General features: G+C 39.1%; 1 protein-coding gene across 1 annotated transcript in view; it reads left to right on the top strand.

Moving 5' to 3' along the window:
• The first annotated feature begins 11,549 nt into the window (after positions 1-11,549).
• SHCBP1L (SHC binding and spindle associated 1 like) overlaps positions 11,550-27,809 on the top strand; it is a 46,869-nt gene continuing 30,609 nt past the window's right edge. Inside the window, exons 1-5 of the mRNA XM_004424950.2 lie at positions 11,550-11,985; positions 13,798-13,947; positions 25,748-25,962; positions 27,231-27,317; positions 27,396-27,614. Coding sequence (XP_004425007.2) covers positions 11,578-11,985; positions 13,798-13,947; positions 25,748-25,962; positions 27,231-27,317; positions 27,396-27,614 — 1,079 coding nt within the window. The 5' untranslated portion in view covers positions 11,550-11,577. The remainder of the gene's footprint in view (positions 11,986-13,797; positions 13,948-25,747; positions 25,963-27,230; positions 27,318-27,395; positions 27,615-27,809) is intronic.

Below are 27,809 nucleotides of genomic sequence, written 5' to 3'. Positions count from 1 at the left end.
AGTTAAAAAGTATTCCAAAAGAAATAGAATTTGGAATTCATAGTGACAGGGAACAAACATACTACTGGTAGAACATTGGTGTGACTCTGCCTAAGTCCATGATCCATAAATTTGGTTCTATGTCTCAAAACCAGAATAGGAAACTCACTCGTTCTACAAAATACCTGTTTGCTTCACTAAGATATACAATATAAACTATCTATTACTGGTTATTTTTTAAAAAAACATAGTGATTTATTGGACCATATAATTGAAGAGTCCAGAGGTGGTTCCAAGCTTCAGGCACAGGTTGGATCAGGGCTCTGGTTTTCTTCTTTCTGTCCTTATTTTGTGCTTGCTTTGTAGCCAGGCTGGCTTCCTTCATGGTTGCAAGAGTGCTCTCAGACATTGGGCTACGTCTTAGAAAACGGTCTTATGATTTCAATGTAGGTTCAATGAGTTGTTTTACATACTTTCCTTCAAAATCTAGCAGGTGCTGCATTATTACACAAAAGGAGAGTCTTTGACAAATGGTTCTTCAAAGCATCAAAGTGCTGAAGCATCAAACTTCTGCTACTGGACAGTAAGTACGGGTTAAGTCACCGTGGGTGCCATGGATATCCTCATTGTCCAACCCATGTGGTCTCAGGTTGGACAGCTCTGTTGGTCACATGTCAGGGGAGCACCCAAGCCTTTGCCTATTTGGGAGCCCTGGCACTCGGGGCTAAGCCTTCTTGCATTACCATATGACCAGTTTTCTTCTGAGTCCTTCCATTATTGGTTATTTTTAAGGGATTTGCCAAATGAAGCAATGGATATAGTAAAAGATTAAGACGTATTTCTAGGGACATAGAGGAAGCCTAAAAAATAATGTGAAAAAATTTTTTCTAATGTATCATTATTATTATTATGTTTTAATAGGCAGGGTTGTTCTATTTCTAGTCCCTTTGTTTGATAAATGAGCTAATTTGTATGACTGCCTGAACTAACACTAATGACATTTTCTCTATGGTATAGCCTGTGTTTTTCAGTGTGTTATATGTGTGTTGACTGTGTGTGGCGGTTGGGTGGGGGATAGCCAGGGAAGTAAGGGGCCAGGGAATTAGTTTCTGTTGCTGAGCTTAGCAGCAGGTAACATAAGCTAAGTACAACTATGTACCAACCACAGTTTTGCACGTTTTACATACATGATCTCATTCAATTTTCATAACCACGCAGTGACATAATTTCTATTCTTATTCCCATTTACAGATGGAGAAACTGGAGTTCAGAAAGGAAAATACATTACTTAAGTTTGCGTAGCTAGCAACGGGTTGAGCTGGGCTGTCTGTCTCCAAAGCCTGAGGGCTAAACCACTAGCCTGTGCTGGCTTCTTTCCCCTGAAGATACTGCTTGATGTTCCCTAGAAACGTGACAAAAGGTGTCTCCCACCTCCATTCAGTGCCCTCTGAGAAGCCTTTTCTCAGAATTACATAGACTTACGGTTCAGGGTCAGGAATAGAAGAGCTTGCCCAAACCTTTTTTTTCCCCAGGAAACATTCATTTCCTCTAGTGTAATGACCTTCTTCCCTTTTCATGTAATTCAACATGCTTCAAAACTTAGACAAAGAGCTGTTATTTGATTCTTTAAAATTAATTTTTCTGATTGTGAAAGAAATACATGCAAATTGAAAGCTTTTTTAAAAAAGAAAACAGAAATATGTAAAGAACCACTAAAACTCTTAAGATAATGCCATTAACATTTTTTTCCATTTTCTTCTAGCAAATACAGCTTCACATTTTGTTTTTTCATACATGGTTATGTGGTGAACATTTTCCCATAATTCTTGAGGGCAACAACTGTGTTTATCTTGATCAACATTATAGTTCCAGGGCCTAGCACAGTACCTGGCATATAACAATTACATCTAATTAGTGATGTCTAATTATTTGATTTAATAAATATTTGTTGATTGAATGACTAACATTATATATCCTTCCAAAACTTTTTAAAGGCCACATAATTACAAATCTCCAAAATAAAATGTAACTGTGAAATCCCATTAAGATAGGGCATAGCTTATGTTCAGAGGCTTCGCCAGGGTAAAGGCGAAATGGTGTAACACAAAAACCCTGGGGCAGGAGCCAGGCTGGCAGGCTCTAGCTGAACTCCGCCATTGTACATGGAACAGTGCACACTCCATTTTACTTCTCAACACCTTGGTTACCTCATTAGTGATATGAAGGGGATGACTGGACTGCTTGCTAAGATTCCCTTCTATTTTTACACTACATCGTTTTCTTTCTTTGAAAAGGTGTTACTGTAGTACATAAATACACTTTATTTTAAAACATTAAATAGGGGCCGGCCCCGTGGCATAGCAGTTAAGTGCCCGCGCTCCGCTGCTGGTGGCCTGGGTTCGGATCCCGGGCGTGCACTGAGGCACCGCTTGTCAGGCTATGCTGAGGTGGCGTCCCATATAAAGTGGAGGAAGATCGGCACAGATGTTAGCCCAGGACCAGTCTTCCTCATCCAAAAGAGGAGGATTGGCAGATGTTAGCTCAGGGCTGATCTTCCTCACAAAAAAAATTAATTAATTAATTAAAAAAAAAAACACTAAGTAATACAGAATTATATAGGGTAAACATGAAATTCCCCTTTTAGAACTACCCCCATCCCCAATACCACTCTCTTCCCCAAAGGTTACAACTAATATAGTTTAATGTCTGTGATGTTTCTTCCATCCTCTTTCTATGCTTGTATACATGTCCAAACACAAATACGTAATTTAAAAAACCATACATGGGATCATATTATATGTATTATTCTGAGAATTGCTTTTTCCCTCTCCCCTATTTCCCTATAATGTGTCTTTGGGGCTCTTTCTGAGTCAGCATATCTAGATTGACTTCTTTTTGACAAAATGGATGTATCATTGGTTATTTAACTCTTCCACTAGTGATAGATGTAAGTTGTTTCTAGTTTTACACTATTACAAACAATGCTACAGTAAATACCCTGTACTGCACAGCATGGTGGTTAGGAGTATGAACTTGGGACTCAGACTGCCTGCATATGAAACCTGGCTCCCCGCTTCACAGCTGTCACTTAACCTCTCTGTGCCTCAGCTTGCTCATCAATAAAGTTGGGATTGGGCTGGCCCTGTGGCTTAGCGGTTAAGTGCTCGCACTCCGATGCTGGCGGCCCGGGTTTGGATCCCAGGCGCGCACCGATGCACCGCTTCTCCGGCCATGCTGAGGCCGTGTCCCACATACAGCAACTAGAAGGATGTGCAACTATGACATACAACTATCTACTGGGGCTTTGGGGGAAAAATAAATAAATAAATAAAATTTAAAAATAAATAAAGTTCGGATCACTGGGCTATTTTTAGATTTAAATTAGTCAACATATGTAGAGTTCTTTAACTATGTCTGACATGTAGTAAGTGCTAAATGCTATTATCATCATTATTATAATTATTATATATGATATCTTTGTGCACGTACACAAGCATTTCTGGGCAACTGATTTCTAAAGACGGAATTGCTGGGTTGAAGCTAAGCACATTTAAAATTTTGAAAGTTTTTGCCAAATTCCCTTCCTAAAAGTCTTTAGCAATTTCTACTTCCATCAACAGTGGTTGAGAGTGCCTATCTTACACTGGTCATTATCAATTTTAAATATGTTTGCTCTAGTGTTAGATATCTACGCATTTTTCAAAATGTAGGCTAATTAGCTATTGTTATTCTTAGTGTCTTTTACTGTCAGGATTGAAATGCAAGACATATGATAGTTATTAAGGCAAGTTTGGACCACTAGCTTTTTACCAGGGGAGCTATCGTCAGTGGTTTTAGGCTGTGCCTTGTCAATATCCTGTATTGCCTCTCTTTAGTGGAATTCACGTGCCCTGAAACATGTCTGGTGATTCTTTTCTTTTGTGTGGTTTATGTAAAATGAAATTAAAATCCTATATTTATCTTAAAAGAACTAAAAACAAAAGCAGAACATAAAACAAGTAACAGAGAGTTAGCACACATTATGAGTTGGAAGATTTAGCAGAACATCACGTTTGAGGTTAAAGAAGTGTTAGACATTAGAGAAATGTGTCTGAGCTTGTCCCTTAGCAAAGCGGTGTGCAGTCTGCTTCTGAGTCAGGGCTGGAACTGGCTGGGCTAAAGGAATGCTTCAGGCTCCACCCAGCCCTTTGGGATTGGGGGCCCTAAACAGCCCAAAAGCTCTCCAGTGCCCTCTTCTGGCCAAAAAGAGGAGATACATGCTTCCAAGAGAGCTGTCCCTTATAGTCCCACCATTCAGAGTATCTGTTTACAAAGTCAGCATCAAAGAGTTAAGGAAGAGGGGAAAATTAGTGTTCTCAGAGGAAAAATTAAAGTATTTGGGAATAAATTGCTAACTGGAGTGTTTATTAATAGTTACTTATTTGTTCAATTTGAGAACACCAAAAGGAAAAAAAAATACAACTACATTTCACAGCATCCTATTGTGTGCACTTGCAAAACAAGAGAAACCTAATTTCCACCATACAAAACTCCTAAAATGGCTAAATCCCCAGATGTACTCATTTAGGGTTTTCTGATCAATGTGAGACTTATTTAAATGCTTAGCATGTAGGGAAATATGAAAATAATATGTCAGTAGTATTACGGACTTTCTAAAACTATAGTTACTTCTATTTACCTGTGTTACCTGTGTTCCTTACATCTGAAATGCCCTCTGGGAATTACTGGGTGATGGAAAAAACTTTCCTTCCCTTGCAGCAAAGTCCAAGATTTTCCTCTTGGCCTCCTTTAGATCTTTACTCAAATGTCGCCTATGGGTGAGACCTACCGTCCCTACTCTGTATAAAATAGTATCCCCAGCTCCACCCTTCAAACTCCCCCATTCCTGCTCTGCCTCCCACCCATATTTTTATCATTCTCCATAGCACTTACTACTGTTTAATGTATTATAAATTTTACCTTTTCAAATTGAGGTATAATTCACATATCAAACAATTCACCCATTTAGAGCATACAATTCAATGGTTTTTAGTATATTCTCAGAGTTGTACAACCATCATTACAATCAATTATATTACATTCTCATCACCCCAGAAAGAAGTCCTGGATCCATTAGCAGTCAATCCCCATTTCCCCTCAAACCATCCCACCACCCCTAATCCTAGGCAACCACTAATTTACTTCCTGTCTCTACAGACTTACCTCTTCTGGACATTTCATATAAATGGAATCATATGTTATGTGGGCTTTTGCGACTGACTTCGTTCATTTAGCATGTTTTCAAGGTTCTTCCATGCTGTAGTGTGTGTCATTACTTCATTCCTTTTAATGGCCAAATAATATTCCATTGTATGGATATACCACATATTCTTTTTCTGTTTATCAGCAATGGACATTTGGGTTCTTTCCACTTTTTGGCTATTATAAATAACGCTGCTATGAACATTCATGTACAAGTTTTTGTGTGGATGTATGTGTTCGTTTCTCTTGGGAATTTTACTTTAAAAAAAAACCTTTTTATTGTCTCTTTCCCCAACCAGAATGCAAGCTCAGAGATTTTTGTGTATTTTCCTATATGCCCAGCACAAAGTAAGTGCTCAATACATATCTGTAAAATGAGTGAACTGTTCTCCTCTCTCCTCTTTAGAAGCCCGAAACTTTTGCTGCATGGGATCCCTCAGTTCTTAATTTTGGTGCCAACTTTTCACCTACTGTCAGGTTAGTCATCACTAGGAGGAAAGGAAGGTGAATCCTCCAGGTCTCTGCTGTCTCTGCAGTCTATACCCCCAATCCCAGCCCCTATTACATCTCTGTACTTATCCCAAGTGGATCAGCTCTGCTACCGACCCCAACTTCCTACTCTAGATAATAATGCAATATCAAGGAAACTCGGAGTCTGGGTGGATCTCTGAAGTGTCAGTGGGCCTTACCTAGTCTTTGTTTTGCCTAGGGCCAATTGTTTTTACTCATCAGTGCATTGTTTTTTCCCTCTAAGAGCAAAAAAGATAAAAGATCTTGAAGAGTTAATGGTCAGGGACTGCGGGGTTGAAAGAACTGACAAGCCGACTGTCTGCTCACAGTCACCTAGGAGGAAAGTTTTGATCAGAAATATTTTTCTGATAGAAAATAATGGGTTCTACTTTTTAAATAAGCTCTAGTAATTTAGATCATGTGTATATCGGAGAAAGCCTGTGGATTTAATCCAGGCTGTTTTATCCCCAGATAGCCCAACCCAAAGAGAAAAACAGCGTATGAATATTCACATTAATCTATAGAATTCAGGACAAATGCACTGAGAGCCAGCAATGGGAGGGCTCTATGCTAAATAAGTTCTGCAGTGGACATAAAGATAAGTAGAACTTGATCCTGGGCATCAAGGAGGTAACAATCTAGGGATGGAGAAGGACAGATAAACATTTCAACTCAGAAGTTGGAAAAAACATTTATTGTACTCCTATAGTGGTGCAATTCTCAAGGGATAAAAAATATGAATGTTGTTGTCCCTGCACATGAAGTGTTATCAGTATATTATAATTCTGTGCAGAAACTACTCTGAGAGCACAGAGGAGAGAAAGGTTAGTTCTGATGAGGGACATGTACTGGAACCTGGCCTAGAAGAATTTTGACAGGTGGAAACAAGCAGGAAGGGCATTCCAGGTGAAGAAAGCAGCATAAGCAAGGCAGGACAATGGCTACTGGTATCCCTGGGGACAAGAGATAAAGAAAGACATATAGGACCTTAGATTTCTCAAATTCAATTCTGCCATAGCCAAGCATCTCCTTCAAGGTCCTTGTGAGAAACAAGACAAGACCAGGAGGTGTTAGCCACAAAACCCAATGTGGAAACCAGCCCATGTACGCAGGAACCATGGACTCTCCCGTCCCTCTTAGGCAGGCCTGAGCCCTAGTGCCCCCAGAAGCCCAAAAGCATCCTGCCCCGTCCACCTGGGGCCCCAGTCAACTGTCAATCACATGCATCAATGGCAAGGAAGAGCCAATTCAAGGAAAAGCTTCCAAGCAAAAAGAGGTGAAATGAGTCCCCCCGCCGCCCAAGGTATAGAATAGAGGTAGCCTCATTTTAACACCCAAGACCTGCTAGTTAGGATCACTAATCAAATGTGAGAATTGTTTTATCTGCTGCGAGAAAGCACAGACTGATTTGGGGTTGATGGGGAGTGCCTCAGGCACTACGTTAAACAGCTCAACACGAAGGATACATAATCTTGTTACCACAAACTGTTATTTAAGTCCCATTTTATGGGCAAGGAAACCAAGGCCATAGAGAGGAGGAGAACTTACCTTTACATCGTAGCCAAGCCACTGAACCCAGGCAGCCTGGCCAGAGTACATGCTCTTGACTATTTATTATACAATATAACTTTGGCAAAGAAATGAATTGAGAGAAAGCACTGGAGGAAAAGAAAGCTCAAAGACAGGAGTCCAATGAGATCAGCTACACGGACGTTCAAACTTTTCAAGTCCTTTGCATGTCTCCATTCCTTAAACCACTTGAGTCCCAGCCTTAGGGAGAGGGTATCTAATACTATGTAGTCTAATGTGGTTGCCTAATTTTCCAATACCTAGGAATGGTGACTGACCTAAGATGATGGACCTCCAGACAATAATCTCAAGTGCTGGTACTAATGCTGCCTTCTAGGCCCGTGGCTCAGATGAGTCAGCATTCAGTCCACTTTTATAGAGTTCTATTCTATCTTATGTCCCGGTTCTGATAACTACATGTAGTGGATGCTGTGATGAGCTGCCCCAACCCCTCTTTTAGGACCAAGACATTCATTCTCCCAGCTGCTGGAAGTGTTGGCTGCTGAAGACTCATATCTGAATCCCTCTCTGAGAGTTGCCCTCTGCCAAAGGGAGCTGCCACCACTACACATCTACAAGAATGGCCAAAATTCAGAACACTGACAACACCAAATGCTGGTGAGGATCTGAAGCAACAGGAACTCTCCTTCATTGCTGGTGGGAATGCAAAATGGTATAGCCCCTTTGGAAGACAGTTTCACAGTTTCTTACAAAGGGAGATGCCACATCAAGGTGATGCCCTCTCTCTATGGACAGACATCCAATATCTGGAAGATGCAGAGATACAATGGCCCACCCTTTGCCTCAACTCTAAAGGGTCATCCCAGTCCAGAGCTTCCAATAGGAATGGCTGAGGACTGTGTTATAAATGCACCACAGTTCAATAGCTGTCTATGCCTATTCTCGCTCCCCTCCTTCCCTTACAGATGTTGTTCTCAAAAGCACTCCCCCCAAATTCTCTTTATGCAAATCATTGCCTCAGATCCTGTTTCCCAGGAGACCCAACCTGAGACAATTAGTAGGGAAGCAGAGTATAAAATGATGTTTTGGAGCTGGATCACCTTCTAGCCAGCTGTCACTGAGGACACTATCACGGAATGTCAGTGGAATACAGATACCTCGTCAGTGGAATACAGATACCTCCTAGCACGCTACGCAGGCACAATTGTTCAAACTTTCACTGTGGGTGAAAGGGAAGAGAATGCAATATCAGGAGTTTGAGAAGTTTGGTGAAAGTGGTAATTATAAGGACTATGGAATCAAATGGCTCTTACTGAGTCTTATCTAATCACTGGCCACTAAGATAAAGAAAGGCTGAGGTGATTAATCACCAACTCAAAGTGAAGTGTCAAAGCCAGAAGGCCTCCATTGCAGCACATGAAAAGACTCATTTCCTGCTGAAGGACAGAAAAAACTGAGCTCTAGGTGAACTGAGCTCCAATAAGAGTAATGGAGTTCCAGGGAAAGTTGAGTTCTCAGCTGGAGCAGGATTGCTAAACTGAAGTCAGGCTCTGGTTGGGAAGGAGTGAGATCCTAAGACTTGGGATGGGGACATCTCGGTTGATACATTTGAAAATATTGAATGCCCAGATTCCCCTGAACCCTCTGAGCTCACTTCTCCCCATTAAAGGCTAAAGTCCCACCGTGCTTGGAGATGATGCATAGGCTTCTGCCTTGGAAGACTACATGCACCTCTCCTGAGGATCTACTCCATATTCCCTCCTGGCCACCAGTCCAACGAATAGGGTTAAGACACAACATAATCCAGCCAGAGAAGTACTGGGTTGGCTAAGGGAGGATGAGGACATTGAAGGAGTAACCAACATGAACTGGCAGGAGCTGGGAAAGTTTATATGGGAATGGATACTGAGGGTGCTGGATCAGAGAGTGGAATATAAAGTTAGATAAGGGAGAGTTTATCAGTATGGCTAGAATTCAACCCTTTATATACATAATATACATGACCCTTTGGGCTATGGCTTTTGCTTGTCTTTCCAACCTGAGGTTTTGTCCCAGTTTGCCCCCTCTATTCCAGCCATACCAAGCTACCTAGACCAAGTTCCTTTACCTCTCTGTAAAACCACTAATGACTCACTCTGCCTGGAATGTTGACCCTACTCCATCCCCCATTCTACTGCTGCCTTGGGTGCCTATAGCCTACTTCTATTTCATAACTCAGCCATCTGGGAATTTTATCTGCTAACTGAAGTAGAAATTAAAACATCCTTTTTGGGAAAGAATTTGGCAATACTGAGAGCCTTAAAATGTTTACACATCCTGATTCAGGAATCTCACTTTTCCCTGAGGGGAAAAACCTGAAATATAGATAAAAACTTATGCACAAAGATATCAAAAATGGCATATTTATTATTATAAAAATTAATGTAACCCAAACATCTGAAAGTATAGGTTTATGGACATTACATCCATAAAAAATTATATGCAGCTATTGAAAATGTTTAAATAATTCATAATGATAAGAAAATTCTTATGATATCCTAAATAAAAAACAAAATTAAAAAGTTAATATGATCTAAACTTTATAGTAATGTGATGGGAAAAAACATTGAAAGAAAATATTCTAGAATCTAAGAGTACATAGTTATTGCCAGGCATTGGAAGTACAGCTGATTTAAATTTTCTTCTTTCTTATGCTTTTCTGTACTGTCCACATTGGCTCAGGGAACAGATATTGCTTTCATAATCAAGTCTAAGCTTAAGTATCACTTCTTCTGGGAAGAAAGGTCATTTTTTTCCTACAATGTGGATTAAAGTGTGTATGTGTGTATATATATATATATATATATTTTTTTTTTTTTTCATCATGGTCTTTACCAAACACTACCATCTATTGACCCATCTGCACCCTTCACTAGGATTATGAGGATAGGAATTTTGTCTTTTACTTCTATGACTCTGGTATCTATGCATTGCCTGGCACATAGCAGGGTCCTAACAAATATTTGTTTGGACTTTTTTTTTTTTTTTTTTGAGGAGGGCTGTTGTTTTTGAACTTTTGATTAGGACAAGTGGTCCTTATTATTCTGAACCTAAGAATAAAAAAATCACAATTTATTAAAAAACAAGCTTTTGGAAGAAATGCTAGACTAATAGATTTTACTTTTGGTGAGTGACATCTGTAGTTAGGTATCGTTTTAAACAAAGTCCAGGATTCCTGACAAAAGGAATAAACTTAGAGTCAAAACATGACGAATGTTGTAATTATTCCCTGAACTATAGTAACACGATATTCATACTAATATTTTCCTCAAAATACTCTCCAAAGTTAACACAGTGTCCTTCCAGACGAGTGTGAGGGAAGGCAGGTGTTTTCCCAATGCTGTTCTTCTCCGTGGGAGCCGTCAGCCCCAGTGCTTCACAGCTAGACTGTAAACAAAAGTTATTCCAATTGGCTCAATGAACATTCAATGGCAAAATAACAGAAACGAGTGGTCTCTGTTCTCCAAAATGTATTATCTTGAGCAGACTTTTACTGTGAAAGTGTTCATAGTTTGCACACATTACTCCCAGCTGGAAATGTGCGTCCAGTTTGTTACATAATGTAATCTTTTATATGAGAATTTTGAGCAGCACAACAGAAAAATGAAAATAGACTAACCTATCCTTCTTGGCAGAAAGCCAGTATCTTGTTTAAAATGTAAAGGAAATTTTATTTTGGGAACCATGTGAACAGGTTGGGGAAAATCTAGGTCACTGCATTTGTCACTAGAGTTCCCTCTGCTAATAATCACAGGGTTCCAGTTACCGTCGCCTCCCAGTGTAAAAATAAATTTTCTTTCAGGCTGTGTTTGTGCAGATACGCCTGTGTGGGCGGTAGGTGGCGCATCTGGTAGTGATGACCTGGAGGGCGACTCCCAGTCACCCTGAAAACGTAGGAGGACCCTAAGGAGAGAATTCTGTCGCTGGGTGGTTCTAAAGGGAGAAGGGTGGGCTTAGAAAGCGCGCCCTGGGTGTGCGCACCCCCTAGTGGGGGCATCGCACTGACCTCCGCACACTCCATCCCGCCCCTGCCCTCAGCCCGTGCGCACGCCCCGCAACGCCCCGCCCCGAGCCCCGCCCCACAACGTCCCGACCCCGCAACACTCGGAACCCCCCTCAACGCCCCATCCCCCGACTCCTCCCCCAACCGCGGCGGGCAGCTGCTCGAGCCGCCGCGCTCGTTGCGGGCTCCGAGGGCGCAGCTCACCGATTGGCCGACGCGGCTCAGGGCGGGAAGCGTGGCTAACGGCCGTCGCTGGCCGTCGGGGCGCTGCGGAGATGGCGTCGGGGTCCAGGGCTCCGGTGCCTGAGGGCTCACTCCGAACCCTCAGCCCCGGCAGGCGAGGCGAGAAGGTTGTCTCCGCGCCCACCGGGGGCGCGGTGGAGGCGGGGGCCCTGAAGAGCGCCGCGCCCCCGGTGCGGTCGGTGATGGCCTCCCCTCGCCCCGTGAAGGGGAGAGCGGGCCGCGAGGCGGCCCGGCGGCGGCTCCAGCTCCTGCCCGTCTCTCAGGCCGAGGGCCCCGGAGAGCGGGCCGAGGAGGAGGACGAGGAGCCCCTTCTCTCAGTGCCCGAGGAGGATGAAGGGGAGGCGCAGCCGCTGCCCCCGGTCTGCGTGTCCCCCATGCGGGGCATGTGGCGGAAGGAGAGTGTGGCGCTGTACTGCGACGAGTTGCTGCAGGGCTGTAAGGTGAGGAAAACGAGAGAAAACGGGCCGAATCCAGCACAGGGCCCTTGGTGGGGGAGTCATCGGGGGGGCATTCGGCTCTTCCTCTTAGGGTGAGGGAGGTACAAAGGGCACTAAGAAAACCTGCATTTCAAAAAACTAAATTTACTCAACTTTTATAGGGCTTCCACCTTATTAGAGGTACCCAGGCCCTGTCCTAAAGGAGTTTCAACGAGATTTTCCGTCAAATAGAACATGTGTCAGTTATGGGGACAGCTCTGATAGTGTTTTCTGAGAGCTCCTAAAAGATGAAGATAGATAGGCTTTACCAACACGCAGCTATACATCTTAGGTTTTTCATTTAACAATTTGTGTCCAAACATAAGAATAAGATTACTTAGACTTGACTTTTACCTTACAGTACTAAAAATGTTTACACTTTAAGAATGGTTCCCAGACGTCAGTCTAGGATGTGGCATGATGTGTTTTGTATAGAAGATGCGTACCTGGTAACACTGAATAGAGCAAATATTGTATGCATCGAATCTATTTTGTTTTTTAAAAAGTTATGGCAGAAGAATGTTTGTACGAGGATATTCACTGCAGTGATATTTACAAAAAATTAAAAATTAGAAACTAAATTTCCAACTGTGGGGGCAGTAAAAAGCTTGTGGTGGCTTCATATAATGGAAACCAGTGCAGCTATAAAAATTAAGTTTTCAAGAACTATAGATATGCTATAATGTTAAGTAAAAAAAATCAGAAGACAAAATAAAACATATGATTCATATGTATGGATGAATATATGCATAGAAAAAAGACTGGAGGGAAATACACCAAAATATCAAAATGGTCATTCTGGCAGCCAGGATTAGGGGTGGTTTTTGTTTTCCTCATATTTCCTGTTTTTTGGATTTTCTGTAGGTTAACCATATTTTATAATCAGAAGAAGATTTTATTTTTAAAAACATTGTTACCATAAAACTAGGACAGTATTAATGACCAACTTATATCTGATATTGAGGGTTGGAAAAGGTGAAATTTCAGAAAGGTGATTGAAAACGTTTCTACAAATTATTGTATCATTAATCAGATAGGGTCTAATGACTGAGTTTCATAATAGCTTAGGTTATTAATTATCCCTCAGGTAGCTGAATTTAAATTTAAAAAATCAAATGGGCAAGTATTTATTGAATGCTTAATATACTCATTTGTTTTATGAAATGGAGTGCTATTTTGAATTTTTATGTACTGAATTTGTTTTAAATAGTTAGGTCATTACATCTTTAAAGTTCAGAAAAAGTAATTACTATGTTTTGTGTTTGGTTTTTTTTTGGTGAGGAAGATTGGCACAGATGTTAGCTCTATTTTGTACGTGGGTCACCACCACGGCATGGCTTGATGAGCGGTGTAGGTCCATGCCAGGGATCCAAACCTGCAGACCTGGGCTGCTGAAGCGAAGTGCACCCACTTAACCACTATGCCACTTGGCCGTCCCCACAATTACTGTGTTTTTTAATATGACGATTACACTGTTTTTATATGTATAATTACAGTTATTTCTGCTCAGTTGATTAGTAAAACAAATTACTTAAAACACATAAGTAGATGTCTCATCTCTGAATTACTCTTGAGTGAATAGATCTCTTTTAAACTTTAATTTTTTAATGTTTTCCATTAAATATAGATTCAGTGAAAACCTATTATTTTCCAGATTTTTCATTATTTAAGAGTATATTGGTTCTATATTTAAATAGAAATCAATAAAAATATTTATATATAAATCTATAATTTCATATATTTATACATATATTATATTTTTTTTCCTCATGCTAGGCGGAAGATGCTGATGAGGCTATGAGTAAATACCTGTCAGAAAAATTAAAGTTGAAAGACAAATGGCTTGGAGTCTGGAAGACTAATCCTGAGTTATTCTTTGTGAAATATGAAGAAGCTTCTATCCCTTTTGTTGGTATACTGGTTGAGGTAAATAATTTTTACCTGATCTTTGTTCTTTTGAGTGAAATTATCAGTTTTTTTAAAGACCAAAATATGACCTTATTAATTTGGAGCTTTGATACTTAAACAGAAGTTGACAAAGGTTTATGTCTATTTTAAGTTTCTAAGCAAATTAATAGTGTAAAAAGAAGGTAAGGGGGGATATTAGCACCCATTTACTTGTAAACAGTTATCATTAAGTGGCCTCTAGTAGTATCAGACAATATTTATTAGCCTAGTTTCAATTGCTCAAATAATATAAAAATAACAAAAGTACATTTCTTAAAAATTAGTAATTTAAGCTTTAACAAACTTGGGCCTTCTTTTTTCATCACTTCCTTTTAATCTTCATTTATCTAAATTATGAAGTTTAGTTAGATTAGGAAAGAAAAAAAATGGGTCAGAAAGCTATTGGTAAAATCTGAAATTTTTTCCCATGAGAAGTACCCTTTTAGTATAATACATCAGCTTCCAAGCCTTCATTTAAGATTTTGCTTTTTTAGGTTTGTAGGTTAAATATTTGGCATATTTGGTGTCATAAATTTGATTCCCTTACAGGTCAATTATCCTTGTATAGAAATTAATATTTGCAATCACAAATGGTATCCCTGCCTCAGGTAGATATTTCAAATCTGTAGTTTTGGTCACAAGAAAAACTTGTGTTTCAAACTCAATACATTGCACACTACCTGCAAACCATTCAGTTCTATGTTCTATGGAAAAGTAAGTGAGTGGTAGTTTTATAGATAAAGGACAGCATATTTTCAATCATACAGACTACAAAGGAATTTGAAAGAGTCTTGGGATTAATTTTTCAATGATACTCTATTTTTAGTGTTTCTTTGAGGTTTGCTCAACCTCAGATTTTGAGTACCTTTTGCCTGGAACTTTCATAACGTCTCTGGACTTCTTTCGTGTGGATAAAATGAGAGAAGGTGGACTATATCAGTGTCTTTAACAGTTTATTTTTTTTAGCAGTATAACTTTAGGGGTTTTTTTCAGTCAAGTTTTATGTGAAAACCCAACATACACAACACATTAGAGCAGAACATTTCTAATTGAAATGAGGGGTGGTATCCTAGCAATTGCTTGGCTTCTCTCTCAACACCTCATGATAGCCCCTACACTCCATAAAACCTTTTAAGATTCCTAAAGTTACATGGCAAGTCACTGGGTTAGTTTATCTAAAAGTTCCATCAGGTTTTAAGGTTTTACATGCAATACATTGATTATTTGCTCTCTTCCTTATTCCAAAAACAACAAGCAAGATTACAGATAATTAGATTGCTTTAGAAATTGCAAGGGGCTGCTAATGTCCTTTAAACATTATAAAGCTAAGAAAAGGGAGAACAGAGGAAAAAGCAGAATAGTATTTTGGCGCATTCTAATTTGAATTATGTGGCTGTGAGACTAGTTCTTGGGACCTCTTAAGGTAGTGCTGCACAATTCAGACTTTGTTGTTTTGTCTGCCTCTGCTTCTTTAGTCTTACTTAGACTGAAGTATCAACAGTGCTATATAATGCTTGTTGTTCTGAAGTCACAATAATTATTCCTGTGGACCTCAATCTCTGTCTTTTTCTTTAGATACTATATTTTCTATTACTGCTGCAATAAATTTCTACAAATTTGGTGGGTATATTTTGTTTGGTGGGTATAATTGTTTGCCTTAAACAATATAAATTTATTATCTTACAATTCTGTAGGAAAGAAATCTGACATGGGCCTAATTGGGCTAAAATCAAGGTGTAGGCAGAGCTGCATTCCTTTCCAGAGGCTCTAGGGGAGAATCTTTTTCCTTGCCTTTTCCAGCCTCTGTAAGCTGCCTGCATTCTATAACTTGTGGCCCCCTTATTCCATCTTCAAAGTTCTTCTCAGACTGTATCTCTCTGGTTCTCTGCAGGCTGGAAAGGTGCTTCCCTTTTGAAAGACTCATGATTAGAATGGGCCCAACTGGGTAATCCAGGATAACTTCCATATCTCAACTCCTTAACCTTAATGACATCTGCAAAGTCCCTTTTGCCATATATAGTAATATATTCACAGGTTCCAAGGATTAGGGCGTGGACAGCTTTGAGGGCCATTATTCTGCCTCCTACAGATTCATACAACAACAAACAAAAAAATACTTGGAAACATAATATTTGACTGGAAGGAAATCTAGCATATTCTTAATCTTGGTTACAGAGTGGTCCAGAAGTTAAGAAATTAATTAATTTTTGTAACCTCTGCTGAAACTAATTTGGCTAAATATATTAAAAATTTTAAGGAGCCGGCCTGGTGGCGCAAGCGATTAAGTGCGCGCGCTCCGCTGCTGCGGCCCGGGGGTTTGCCAGTTCAGATCCCGGGTGCGCACCGACGCACCGCTTGTCAAACCATACTGTGGCGACGTCCCATATAAAGTAGAGGAAGATGGGCCTAGATGTTAGCCCAAGGCCAGTCTTCCTCAGCAAAAAAAAAAGAGGATTGGCAGATGTTAGCACAGGGCTGATCTCCTCACACACACAAAAAAATTTTAAAATAGTTCACTCATTATATGTCAGTTGTATCTCAATAAAGCTGATGTTGACCTTAAACAAACAGCCAGTTATTTCTCCAGCAAAAAATTAGTACAAAGAGCTTAGCTAGTCGCCATCAATAAGCTTTTTTTGTGAGGAAGACCAGCTCTGAGCTAACATCTGTTGTCAGTCCTGCTCCTTTTTTTTTTTCCCCCTTTTCTCCCCAAAGCCCCAGTAGATAGTTGTATGTCATAGTTGCACATCCCTCTAGTTGCTGTATGAGGGACGCCACCTCAGCATGGCTGGACAAGCGGCACGTCGATGCGCGCCCGGGATCCGAACCCAGGCCGCCTGTAGCGGAGTGCGCACACTTAACCACTAAGCCACGGGGCCAGCCCCCGTCAATAAGCTTTTTTGTCAATACCTGTTCCCACTTTTTTGTCAACATCCTTTAGAATTTTGTATATATCCTTTGATCAGGCTTAGAGAATCTTTAATTTGGAGATGTTTAGGGAACTCTCAGTGGATTCTGGAAACTAGTTATTTATCTGATTCTACTATATCATAGTTTTAAAGAGCGAAATAGTCACTTTGAGCTGCTCTCAACATTCACATCTTGCATCATGGCTATTTCCACATACTCCCAACTCCAGTAATAGACTTCTTGGTTTTAAAGCCTGTTCTGTAACTTGCTTTCTGAACAAATTAGGAAAGGCATTTATTTTATTTATTTATTTATTTTGTGAGGAAGATCAGCCCTGGGCTAACATCCATGCTAATCCTCCTCTTTTTGCTGAGGAAGACCGGTTCTGAGCTAACATCTATTGCCAATCTTCCTCCCTTTTTTTTTTTTTGTGAGGAAGATCAGCCCTGAGCTAACATCCATGCTAGTCCTCCTCTTTTTGCTGAGGAAGACTGGCTCAGAGCTAACATCTATTGCCAATCCTCCTCCTTTTTTTTTTCCCCCCCAAAGCCCCAGTAGATAGTTGTACATCACATTTGCACATCCTTCTAGTTGCTGTATGTGGGACGCGGTCTCAGCGTGGCCGGAGAAGCGGTGTGTCGGTGCGCGCCTGGGATCCGAACCCGGGCCACCAGTAGCGGAGCGCATGCACTTAACCGCTAAGCCATGGGGCCAGCCCCCTCCTCCCCCCCCCAAAGCCCCAGTAGATAGTTGTATGTCACAGTTGCACATCTTTCTAGTTGCTGCACGTGGGACACGGCCTCAGCATGGCTGGAGGAGTGGTGCGTCGGTGTGCGCCCAGGATCCAAACCCGGGCTGCCAGTAGTGGAGCGTGCGCACTTAACCACTAAGCCACGGGGCCTGCCCAGGAGAGGCATTTAAATTCACATTCCTTGGGACCCTTCTCTTCCCTCTATCTGCTACTCTGTCTCTCTCCTTTATTTCATTGTAAAGGCCTCCAAAATAGTAGTTTATATTAAATGTCTCAGTTTCCTTACCTTCTGTCTACCCATTTGTTGTTAAATGTTTTCTTGGTTTTATCAATGGTAAACATGCACATAGTTTTTAGAGACAGTAGATTTACCACTTTTGTTCTGAAACGATGCAGTCACCCAACCTCTATCCACCCTTGCTGCCATTGCTTATATTTTCCAGGTGCAGCCAATTTCAACCAGTTTAATTAATTATTGTAGTATTAATTCCCTATCTCCAAGTGTCATGCTCATATTGCTACTTCTTGATTTCTCTATTTTAGGTTTTACATATAGGCTCCCACTATGGAAAATGGGGATTTAGCTCTTCTTTATATCATCACCACTAGCATTCATTGTTCTACCTCATGCCCATATTTTCCACGTGCTCCCATCCTCTCAAAATGCTTAAATAATAATTCTGATTTGATCAAATACTCAGTGTTTACCTTCATAGATAATATTCACTTCATAGATAGATAAACTATTTAGTATACTATGGTTAATTTTCCTTTCCTAGACGTTTAAAAAATTTTCCCTAGAGTTAATAACCTTGTTTTTTCATTGTGTTTCATTTTGTCACTCGTTTATCCCAAAACTTTCCTCCAATTATGTAAATCTTCTCACCATATTCAAACGTCTATCAGTTTTGTCTTCTTAAAGAAGTATCTCTTGCATCCTCTGATCTACAATCTAGATTAGTGATCTCTAGACCTGCTAGATAGCTGTCCTTTTAGGATCTCCCTCCATCATTATCCTAGGAATTCCTTTCACCATTCTCTTATGCAGAATTTCCCAGAATTCCTGTCTTTCTTTTTTCTTAGTTTATCCTCTCATTTTGGCCAGGGACCTTATCCTAATAGCTTCATGGGCAAGGGCAAAAAGCAGATAAAATTATTGCAATCTTGTGTGCTTAAAAATATCTTTATGGTAGTGTCATATTTATTTGATAGATTGAATGGGTACATGAATTCTGGGTTCAGTTTCATGCCCAGAATTTGGAAAATACTATTTCATTGTCTTCAAGCTGCCAGTGTTGCTGGTTGAGGAGCCAATATCATTGATCCTTTGATAATACCTATATATTTTTTTCTCTCTGAAAACTTGTAGGATCTGCTCTTTGTCCCCAAAGTCCTCCACCAAATGACAGCAAAGGAATTTTTTATAAAGGTACCTGAGGACAAGAGATGGGAAAGGAGGCAATAGCAACAAAATTTAGAAGGTGTAAAACAGATAAATAAGTGGCAACTGACTTAGTACAGCCAAGAAAGTTGAACTCCAAGTTTGTAGTAAGGAAAGCCAAAAAAAATCTTGATTTACACTGCCAAAGGCTCAGGAATTGACTGTACTTAGAACTCTGGAAATGGGGTTAAAGATGGAGCTAAGAAAAAATAATTGCTTGAAAACTATTTGAGAAACAGGGACTTCCTTTTCCAGGAAGATGGAGTAGAAATACTTTTCCCTATTCCTCCTACCAAATACAACTAAAAACCCTGGATTATATATAGAAAACAAACATAAGAAGACTCTGAAAGGTGGAGAGAAGGCAGATTGGCTACAGACCTTGTGATCCAAGGAATAACATGATGGTGAGTTCCCTGGGCTTTGCTTCATATCTCCTAGACTGGGTACCAGAGGAGCTGGCAATATGGAAACACCAATGGGTGTAGACCAAAAAAAAAGAAAAAAAAAGTCCCCTCAAAAGCATGCTTTCTCTAGCCAAAGGACCAGGAAAGGGGCAGCCAACACCACAGGAAAAACCTGCTGCCCCTCCCTCCCCACTGCAGGAAAAGACAAGTGAAGAGCCTGACTTCCACCTTTGCCAAGTTATAACAAGGCACACTAACCCCACTGCCAGAGTGGTGTTAGAGAAGACCTAGTGGGAAGAAAATGGGGAGCTGGGTGATAAGAAACTTCCCGCAACTCCCATGGTGTTAATGTAGACTACATGGGGGAAGCCTAGACTACCACCCCCACCTAGTAAGGAGAGACTCCTTCCACTCCCTGTAGGGGTGGTGTCAGAAAAGGTCTAGCAGAGAAAGAGAACTTTCACCACCACTGCACAATGTTAGTGGAAACAATGTGGGGAGCAGTAATGAGGTGCTCCTCTCTCTCTCTCAGCCAGGGTGGTATCAGTGGAGGCCTAATGGGGAACCTGAACTCCCAACCCTGGACAGCAGTAATGAAGAAATACTGGTGCCCCCCGCCCCCCAAGAATCAACAGAGGCTGAGTGCTGAGTGAAGAATCTGGACTTCGGTCCTTATCTGGCAGTAACAAGGTGGCAACCCCCTGTCTGTGCCAGATTGGTGTCAGAAGAGGGTTGATTTATAAAAGATTTAAATAAGATCAAGAATCTCATAATACTCAAAATGTCCAGGTGTCAATAGAACATTGCCTGTTATGACTTATCAATCACTTCTAAGAACCAGGAAGATCTCAACTTGAATGAGATACTCCAATACTGAGATGACAGATGTTAGAATTATCTGACAAGGATTTTAAAGCAGCCATTGTCAAAATGCATCAGTGAGCAATTATGAATGCATGTGAAACAAATAAAAAAATAGAAAGTATCAGCAAAGAAATAGAGTGTCTGCAAATAAATGAAAGATACAAAGAAAAACCAAGGTTTTAGGATTAAAAAAAAATACAATGACTGAAATAAAAAACTCAGTGGATGCACTCAACAGCAGAATCAAGTCAGAGGAAACAATCACTGAATTTGAAGACAGAAAAGTAGAAATTACCTGATTGAACACCAGAGAGAAAATGAGACTGAGGGCCGGCCCTGTGGCTTAGCGGTTAAGTGTGCACGCTCCGCTACCGGCGGCCTGGGTTCGGATCCCGGGCGCACACCAACGCACCGCTTCTCCGGCCATGCTGAGGCCGCATCCCACGTACAGCAACTAGAAGGATGTGCAGCTATGACATACAACTATCTACTGGGGCTTTGGGGGAAAAATAAATAAATAAAATTATAAAAAAAAAAAGAAAATGAGACTGAAAAAAAGAATGAACAGAGCCTCAGGGACATGTTGGACTATAACAAAATACTTAACATTCATGTCTTTAGAGTCCCAGAAGGAGAGAAGGTGAGGCTGAAAAAATATTTGAAGAAATAATGGCTGAAATTTTCCAAATTTGGCAAAAGACATAAACATACAGATTTCAGAAGCTGGTTTGAGGAGCATGGTTAAGGATGGCAGTATCCCCTTGAGAAGAAGACAATAAGTGAAAGTTTACTGGTACTGAATGTTAGGATCCTCTGTCTTCTACCTTGACTCTGCTTTTAGAACACAGGCACCTAAGCATATTCCTCCAGGCATGAGAGTTGGAAGACTTTTCTATGATCAGCTCAAAAGAAAAGACCTAAAGATACTGGTATGTGGAGTTCCCATGGAAAGAGCCTGGGTAGACCATCTTACAGTGAAGTCCACAGTAGACTTGTTCCACCCATATACACAGACCTTGCAATCACCTTTTTAGTGTTCCACTCTTAAATATGAGCAGACAGCCAAGGGTCACCAGACATTTGTGGAAACTCTAATATCAAAACAGTGGTTAAGGGGCTGGCCCCGTGGCTTAGTGGTTAGGTGCGCACGTTCCCTTACTGGCGGCCTGGGTTCGGATCCTGGGTTCGCACCAACGCACCACTTGTCCGGCCATGCTGGGGCGGCATCCCACATGCAGCAACTAGAAGGATGTGCAGCTGTGACATACAACTATCTACTGGGGCTTTGGGCATAAAAATGGAAAAAAAAGGAGGAGGATTGGCAATAGGTGTTAGCTCAGGGCTTGTCTTCCTCAGCAAAAAGAGGAGAATTGGCACAGATGTTAGGTCAGAGCTGATCTTCCTCACACACACAAAAAAAATTAAAATAGCGGAAAAGAAGACATTTGGAAGAAACAGAGATGATAGAAGAAAAAAATGTAGATGTATATTTAAAAACCTGTTAATTTTCTCAGAAAGAAAAAGAAAGATGAAGAAAGCATCCATGAAACAAGAACTGGAACCTATATGATGGGTAAATTCCAAGAAAGAAAGAGAGCTTTTGGAAATTAAAAATATGATAGCAGAAATGAAAAGCTAAATAGAAGGATTAGAAGCATTGGAAAACACAGTTGAGCAAATCTCCAATCAAGTAGAGCTACAGAACTAAGAAATGGAAAGGAAAGAGAGGAGAGGAATTAGGGGATCAGGTCCAACATCCAAATAAATGTTCCAGAGAGAGAAAAGGAGGGGGAGGAGGGGAAGAGGAGAAGGAGGATAGGGAGGAGGAGAAAATAAGAACATAACTAGGGGGAAGCAAATTGTTAAATTGTGCAAGTTTCCCAGAACCAAAGGACATGAATTTCTAGATTGAAAGGGCCCACTGATTGTCCAGCACATAGTGAAATTAGAGAATGCCAGGGCCAAAGAGAAGGGTGAGCAAGATTTTGAAGAGAAAAACAATAGGTTCATATAAATGATCAAGAGGCAGAATAGCATCGGACTTCTCAATGGTAATTCTTAACTGAAAAGGCTATGAAAATACATTTTCAAGAAACGTGATATCCTAACCTAGAATTGTATACCCAGTCACACTATCAGTTAAGTAGAAGAGAGTAGAAAAAAAGATATTTTCAAATATTTAAGATCTCAAAAGTATGTCTCATATATCCATCTTGGGAAGTTAATGGATGTCATCTTCAGTTAAGGAAGTAAATAAAGAAATATGAAGACATCAGATCCAAAATATATAAGAGAAAAGCAAAGAGAATTCCCAGAATGATGGTGAAGAGACAACAGCTATATATGTAGCAAGCATAGAGAACCAGTTCAGATTGGAACTAGTCAGAGAACTCTGGAAAAGAATGCTTCAGGAAAATGAAACATATTTCATTTTAAACACAACCTCTTATATTTGAACTTATTGAAAGGTTTACACAACTCAGGAAATTTAGAGTTAAATTATTGAAAGGCACCTAGAAAATTGAGCAAATGAAAAGCAATACGATTACTGACTCCTGAGAAAACAAAAGTTTGTTCAGGAAAGGAAATTTAATCAGCTTACACTATATGGCTCACCTGTGAATGGCATTTTGAAACATATTAGGGTAAATGCTGAACACTAAGATATAACCTTAGTGGTGGACAGAGGATCAGGAGAGTGTGGGTATATATGATGGGGATGGGAAAAATGAAAGAGACAACTAAATTCTTATCTTTCAGAGTGGGAAGTCAATATATTATGCCAAAAACTAAAACAAAACAAAACTGTAAGTGGCAATATAAGAATATTATTTAAAAATAAAGAGGTACGTGTGAAAACAATCAGCTAAAAGAATTAAAAGTGGTTGCGTCTAAGGAGCAGGAATTAGAGGGTGGTGGGAGATTTTTAGGAATTCTGTTTTCAGGGGCCAGCCCAGTGGTGTAGTGGTAAAGTTCATGCGCTCCGCTTCAGTGGCCTGGGGTGCGTGGGTTCAGATCCCGGGCACAGACCTATACACTGCTCATCAAGCCATGCTGTGGTGGCATCCCACATACAAAATAGAGGAAGATTAGCACAGATATTAGCTGGGTGACAATGTTCCTCAAGCAAAAAGAGGAAGATCGGCAACAGATGTTTGCTCAGGGCCAATCTTCCTCACCAAAAGAAAAAAAAAAAAAGAATTCTGTTTTCATAACAAACCTAGTACAGCCATTTGATTCTAAACTATATGCATGTATAATACCGATTTTAAAAATCCAAACTAAAATATTTAAAGTATATGGTTCTATCAAATTTTTTTTTTTTTTTTGAAAAAGAAAAAAATGGGGCCGGGCTGGCCCCATCTATCAAATTTTATACTTATTTTTTGGAAATATATTTTTGTTCTGTCACTAATATGGATTGCAGATCACTTATATTCAAACACCCAGTTTTAAATTGTTATTCTATTTTTCCCACTTATTTGAAAAATAGAATTAAATTGATTATAAAATTTGTACTCAAAGTTTGGTTAGTGATTTGAAGATATTTCCTATATTTAAATGATTATTGTCACATATATTGATGCTGTAAGACTTACTGATATTTAAAATATGTTTCTTTACCTAACTTTACCTAAAAATGAAGACTTTTATTAGACATGTACTTGAAATTTTACAAAATTGATTATTGGAAATGTTTGTGTAATTGTTAAAATTTAGTAAGTTATATTAAATATTTAATATATATTAATATATATTATGTTATATATATGTTATGTATATTAATATATAATATTGTTTTTTTAAACACTTTATTTTTTAAGAGCATTTTTAGGTTCACAGCATAATTATGAGAACAGTATAGAGATTTCTCATATACCCCATGCCCCCACACATCCATAGCCTCCCCCTTATCAACATCCCCTACCAGAGTGGTACGTTTTTTACAATTGATGAACCTTGAACACTGACACATCATAATCACTCGAAGTCCATAATTTACATTAGGTTTCACTCTTGATGTTGTACATTCTGTGGGTTTGGACAAAATGTATAATGACATATATCCAATAGAGTATTTTCACTGCCCTGAAAAGCCTCTGTTCTCCACCTATTCACCCCATCCAACCTCTGGCAACCACTCATCTTTTTACTGTCTCCATAGTTTTGTCTTTTCCAGAATGTCATATAGTTGAAATCATATAGTGTGTAGCCTCTTCAGATTGACTTCTTTCACTTAGTAATATGCATTTAAGATTCCTCCATGTCTTTTCATAGCTGATGGCTCATTTCTTTATGGTGCTGAATAATATTCCATTGTCTGGATGTACCACAGTTTATCTATCCATTACCTATAAAGGGCATCTTTGTTGCTTCCAAGTTTTGGCAGTTATGAATAAAGCTGCTATAAGTAGCTTTAGGTAAATAGCTCTATTAGGTAAATAAAAATAAACAATTTTATTGGACATGTACTTGAAATTTTTCAAAATTGATTATTGGAAGTGTTAATTTTTTTCAGCTTTATTAAGGTATAATTGATAAGTAAAATTGTAAGATATTTAAAGTATACAATGTGATGATTTGATATACATTGTGAAAAGATTTCCTCTCATTGAGTTAATTAACACACCCATCACCTCACATATTTCCCCTTTATTTCTTGGTGAGAACGTTTAAGTTCTCCCTTAGCAAATTTCAATTATACAATACATTATCAACTGTAGTCATTATGTTATACATTAGATCTTCAGACCTCATTCATCTTATAACTGAAAGTTTGTACCCTTTTGCCAACTTCTGTTAATTTTTAATTTTGTGTTAATATTTAATAGAATTTATTAATTTTTAAAACAGTACTGTCGACTCTGTGGTTCTCAAGCACTGATTTTCAGACAAGTGCTGGAGGTCATCACTATATTATGATGAAATGAGACAACTAAACACAATATAGTTTGTTGTCTATGAGGCTAAATTTATTCAACCTAAGGACTTTACTCTTTGTGTCCTTTTTACTTTTTTTGGTATTTGAATAGCCTTTCTTTTACAAACTACATAATATAGATAGTAGGATTTTTTAAAACATACTTTCATGGCAAAATTAGTCCAAAAATTTTTTTTAAATACTGCTGTTCTATAAAATCCAAAAGTCTGGCACCTCAAACTTAAAAATAAATAATGTAGGAGATACGCGATTCCTCTCATGAACCTTAAAAACTAATGTGTTTAAGAAGTAGCGTTTGAAGAATTATGTTGAATTTTATTTCATATTGACCTATATTCTGTAAGTTGTTAGAGAAGTCATAAAAAATTTAAAAGAAGAAATTTTATAAGTAGCTTATATATGAGAAAAAAATCCTTGTGGTACTCTTTCATTTGTCATTACAAATTTTATAATATTTATCTTAGGTAACTTGTAAACCACGCCAAAGCTTATCGTCTTGTTTCAAAGTTACTGTTTCTGTTGTTGAGCCCTTTTCTTCTAATATTGCAAATATTCCGAGGGATTTGGTTGATGAGATTTTGGAAGAACTTGAGCATAGTGTGCCTCTCTTGGAAGTGTACCCTGTTGAAGGACAAGATTCTGATATACATGATATTGCTTTGGCCTTGGAAGTTGTAAGGTATTAGAGCTTTTTACTTTTGAGAGTTAAAATTATCATATTCAAAAAGTTAATTTAATATGTAAGTTTTGTTCATACAAGCACTTTATAAATATTTATTGATTTAATTTTTACTGCTGAATTCAATTTGTCCATTTTTAATGAACATATTTGTAATTCTTTTAAGCATTCTTTTGCAAAAGAATTATATGTGTGCAATGAAAAGTTTACCGTTTTTTCATCTTGCATTTTACAAATTAAAAATTTGTTGAATTAAAAAAAGTTCTAGAGATAAGTAACATTAAATTCTGTTTATATTTAAGCATCTTAAATATATTAGATTTCATTTTTCACATTTAAGGGCATTAGAAATAAGCCATCATGGGCTGGCCCCGTGGCTTGGCGGTTAAGTGTGCGCGCTCTGCTGCTGGCGGCCCGGGTTCGGATCCCGGGCGCGCACCAAGGCACCGCTTCTCTGGCCATGCTGAGGCCGAGTCCCACATACAGCAACTAAAAGGATGTGCAGCTATGACATACAACTATCTACTGGGGCTTTGGGGGGAAAAAAATAAATAAATAAAATTAAAAAAAAAAAAGTCATCATCCATACTGTGATTGCTTCTTACAAGTTGATACAATTTGAGAGAAGCTATCCAAAACCATAATGCAGAATGTTTTGGGGCACATTTTTGTTTTTCTAATACTTCCTCCATCAATATACAAATTTAATTATAATATTAAGTATTATTTCTTTGGTGAACAAAATCATAGCCAAAATCTATGAAATTTGGAACCTGAATTTTACAGTCCCACTTCACGAAACATTATCTTATCTGTAGTAACCTCAAATAAAATCCAGATCATCTAATTTTTTTTTTTTTTTGGTGAGGAAGATCGGCCCTGAGCTAACATTTGCCAATCCTCCTCTTTTTGCTGAGGAAGACTGGCTCTGGGCTAACATCCACACCCATCTTCCTCCACTTTATATGAGACGCCGCCACAGCATGGCTTCACAAGCGTTGCATCGGTGCACGCCCGGGATCCAAACCGGCACACCCTGGGCTGCTGCAGCAGAGCGTGCGCACTTAACCACTTGTGCCACCAAGCCGGCCCCAAGATCATCTAATTTTTAAAGTTTTACCTTTAATATTAGTTCACTGAAAGGTTATTTAAAAATATTTTTCTTAGGAATTAATATTCATGTAAAGAATTCTGACATCAGAATGTCTTTATAATTCTCTGCATGATACTGTTTCTGATCACTTTCATCTTAATTTGATTTATCATAGGTTTTTTTATGATTTTCTTTGGCGAGACTGGGATGATGAAGAAAGTTGTGAGACTTATGCTGCTTTAATTGAAGAAAGAATTAATTTGTAAGTATAAGAATAAGTTAAAAACTTATTCAGTACATTATATAAGATAAACATTATAACTATATTGATACTTTTCAGGTGGTGTGATATACAAGATGGAACAATACCTGGTCCTATTGCACAACGTTTCAAAAAAACTTTGGAGAAATATAAAAACAAGCGTGTAGAGCTCATTGAGTATCAGAGCAATATTAAAGAAGATCCATCTGCAGCAGAGGCTGTTGAATGCTGGAAGAAATACTATGAGATAGTAATGCTCTGTGGATTATTGAAAATGTGGGAAGATTTACGCCTCCGGTAATTTGCTCTATTTTAAATGGAAACAAAAAGATTACATGGTCATTCTTTTATCATATACTTAACTTGTCATATGTTACCCTGATTGAAATAAATTATAAATATAATTAGATGTCCAGGGGCTGGCTCAGTGGCGTAGTGGGTAAGTTCACATGCTCTGCTTCAGTGGCCTAGGGTTCGCAGGTTCGGATCCCA

The sequence above is a fragment of the Ceratotherium simum genome, chromosome 2, assembly GCF_057802395.1.
Source record: "Ceratotherium simum simum isolate JZ-2026a chromosome 2, ASM5780239v1, whole genome shotgun sequence".
In the NCBI taxonomy this organism is placed as follows: Eukaryota; Metazoa; Chordata; class Mammalia; order Perissodactyla; family Rhinocerotidae; genus Ceratotherium; species Ceratotherium simum.
This window is presented reverse-complemented; position numbering and strand designations above follow the sequence as displayed.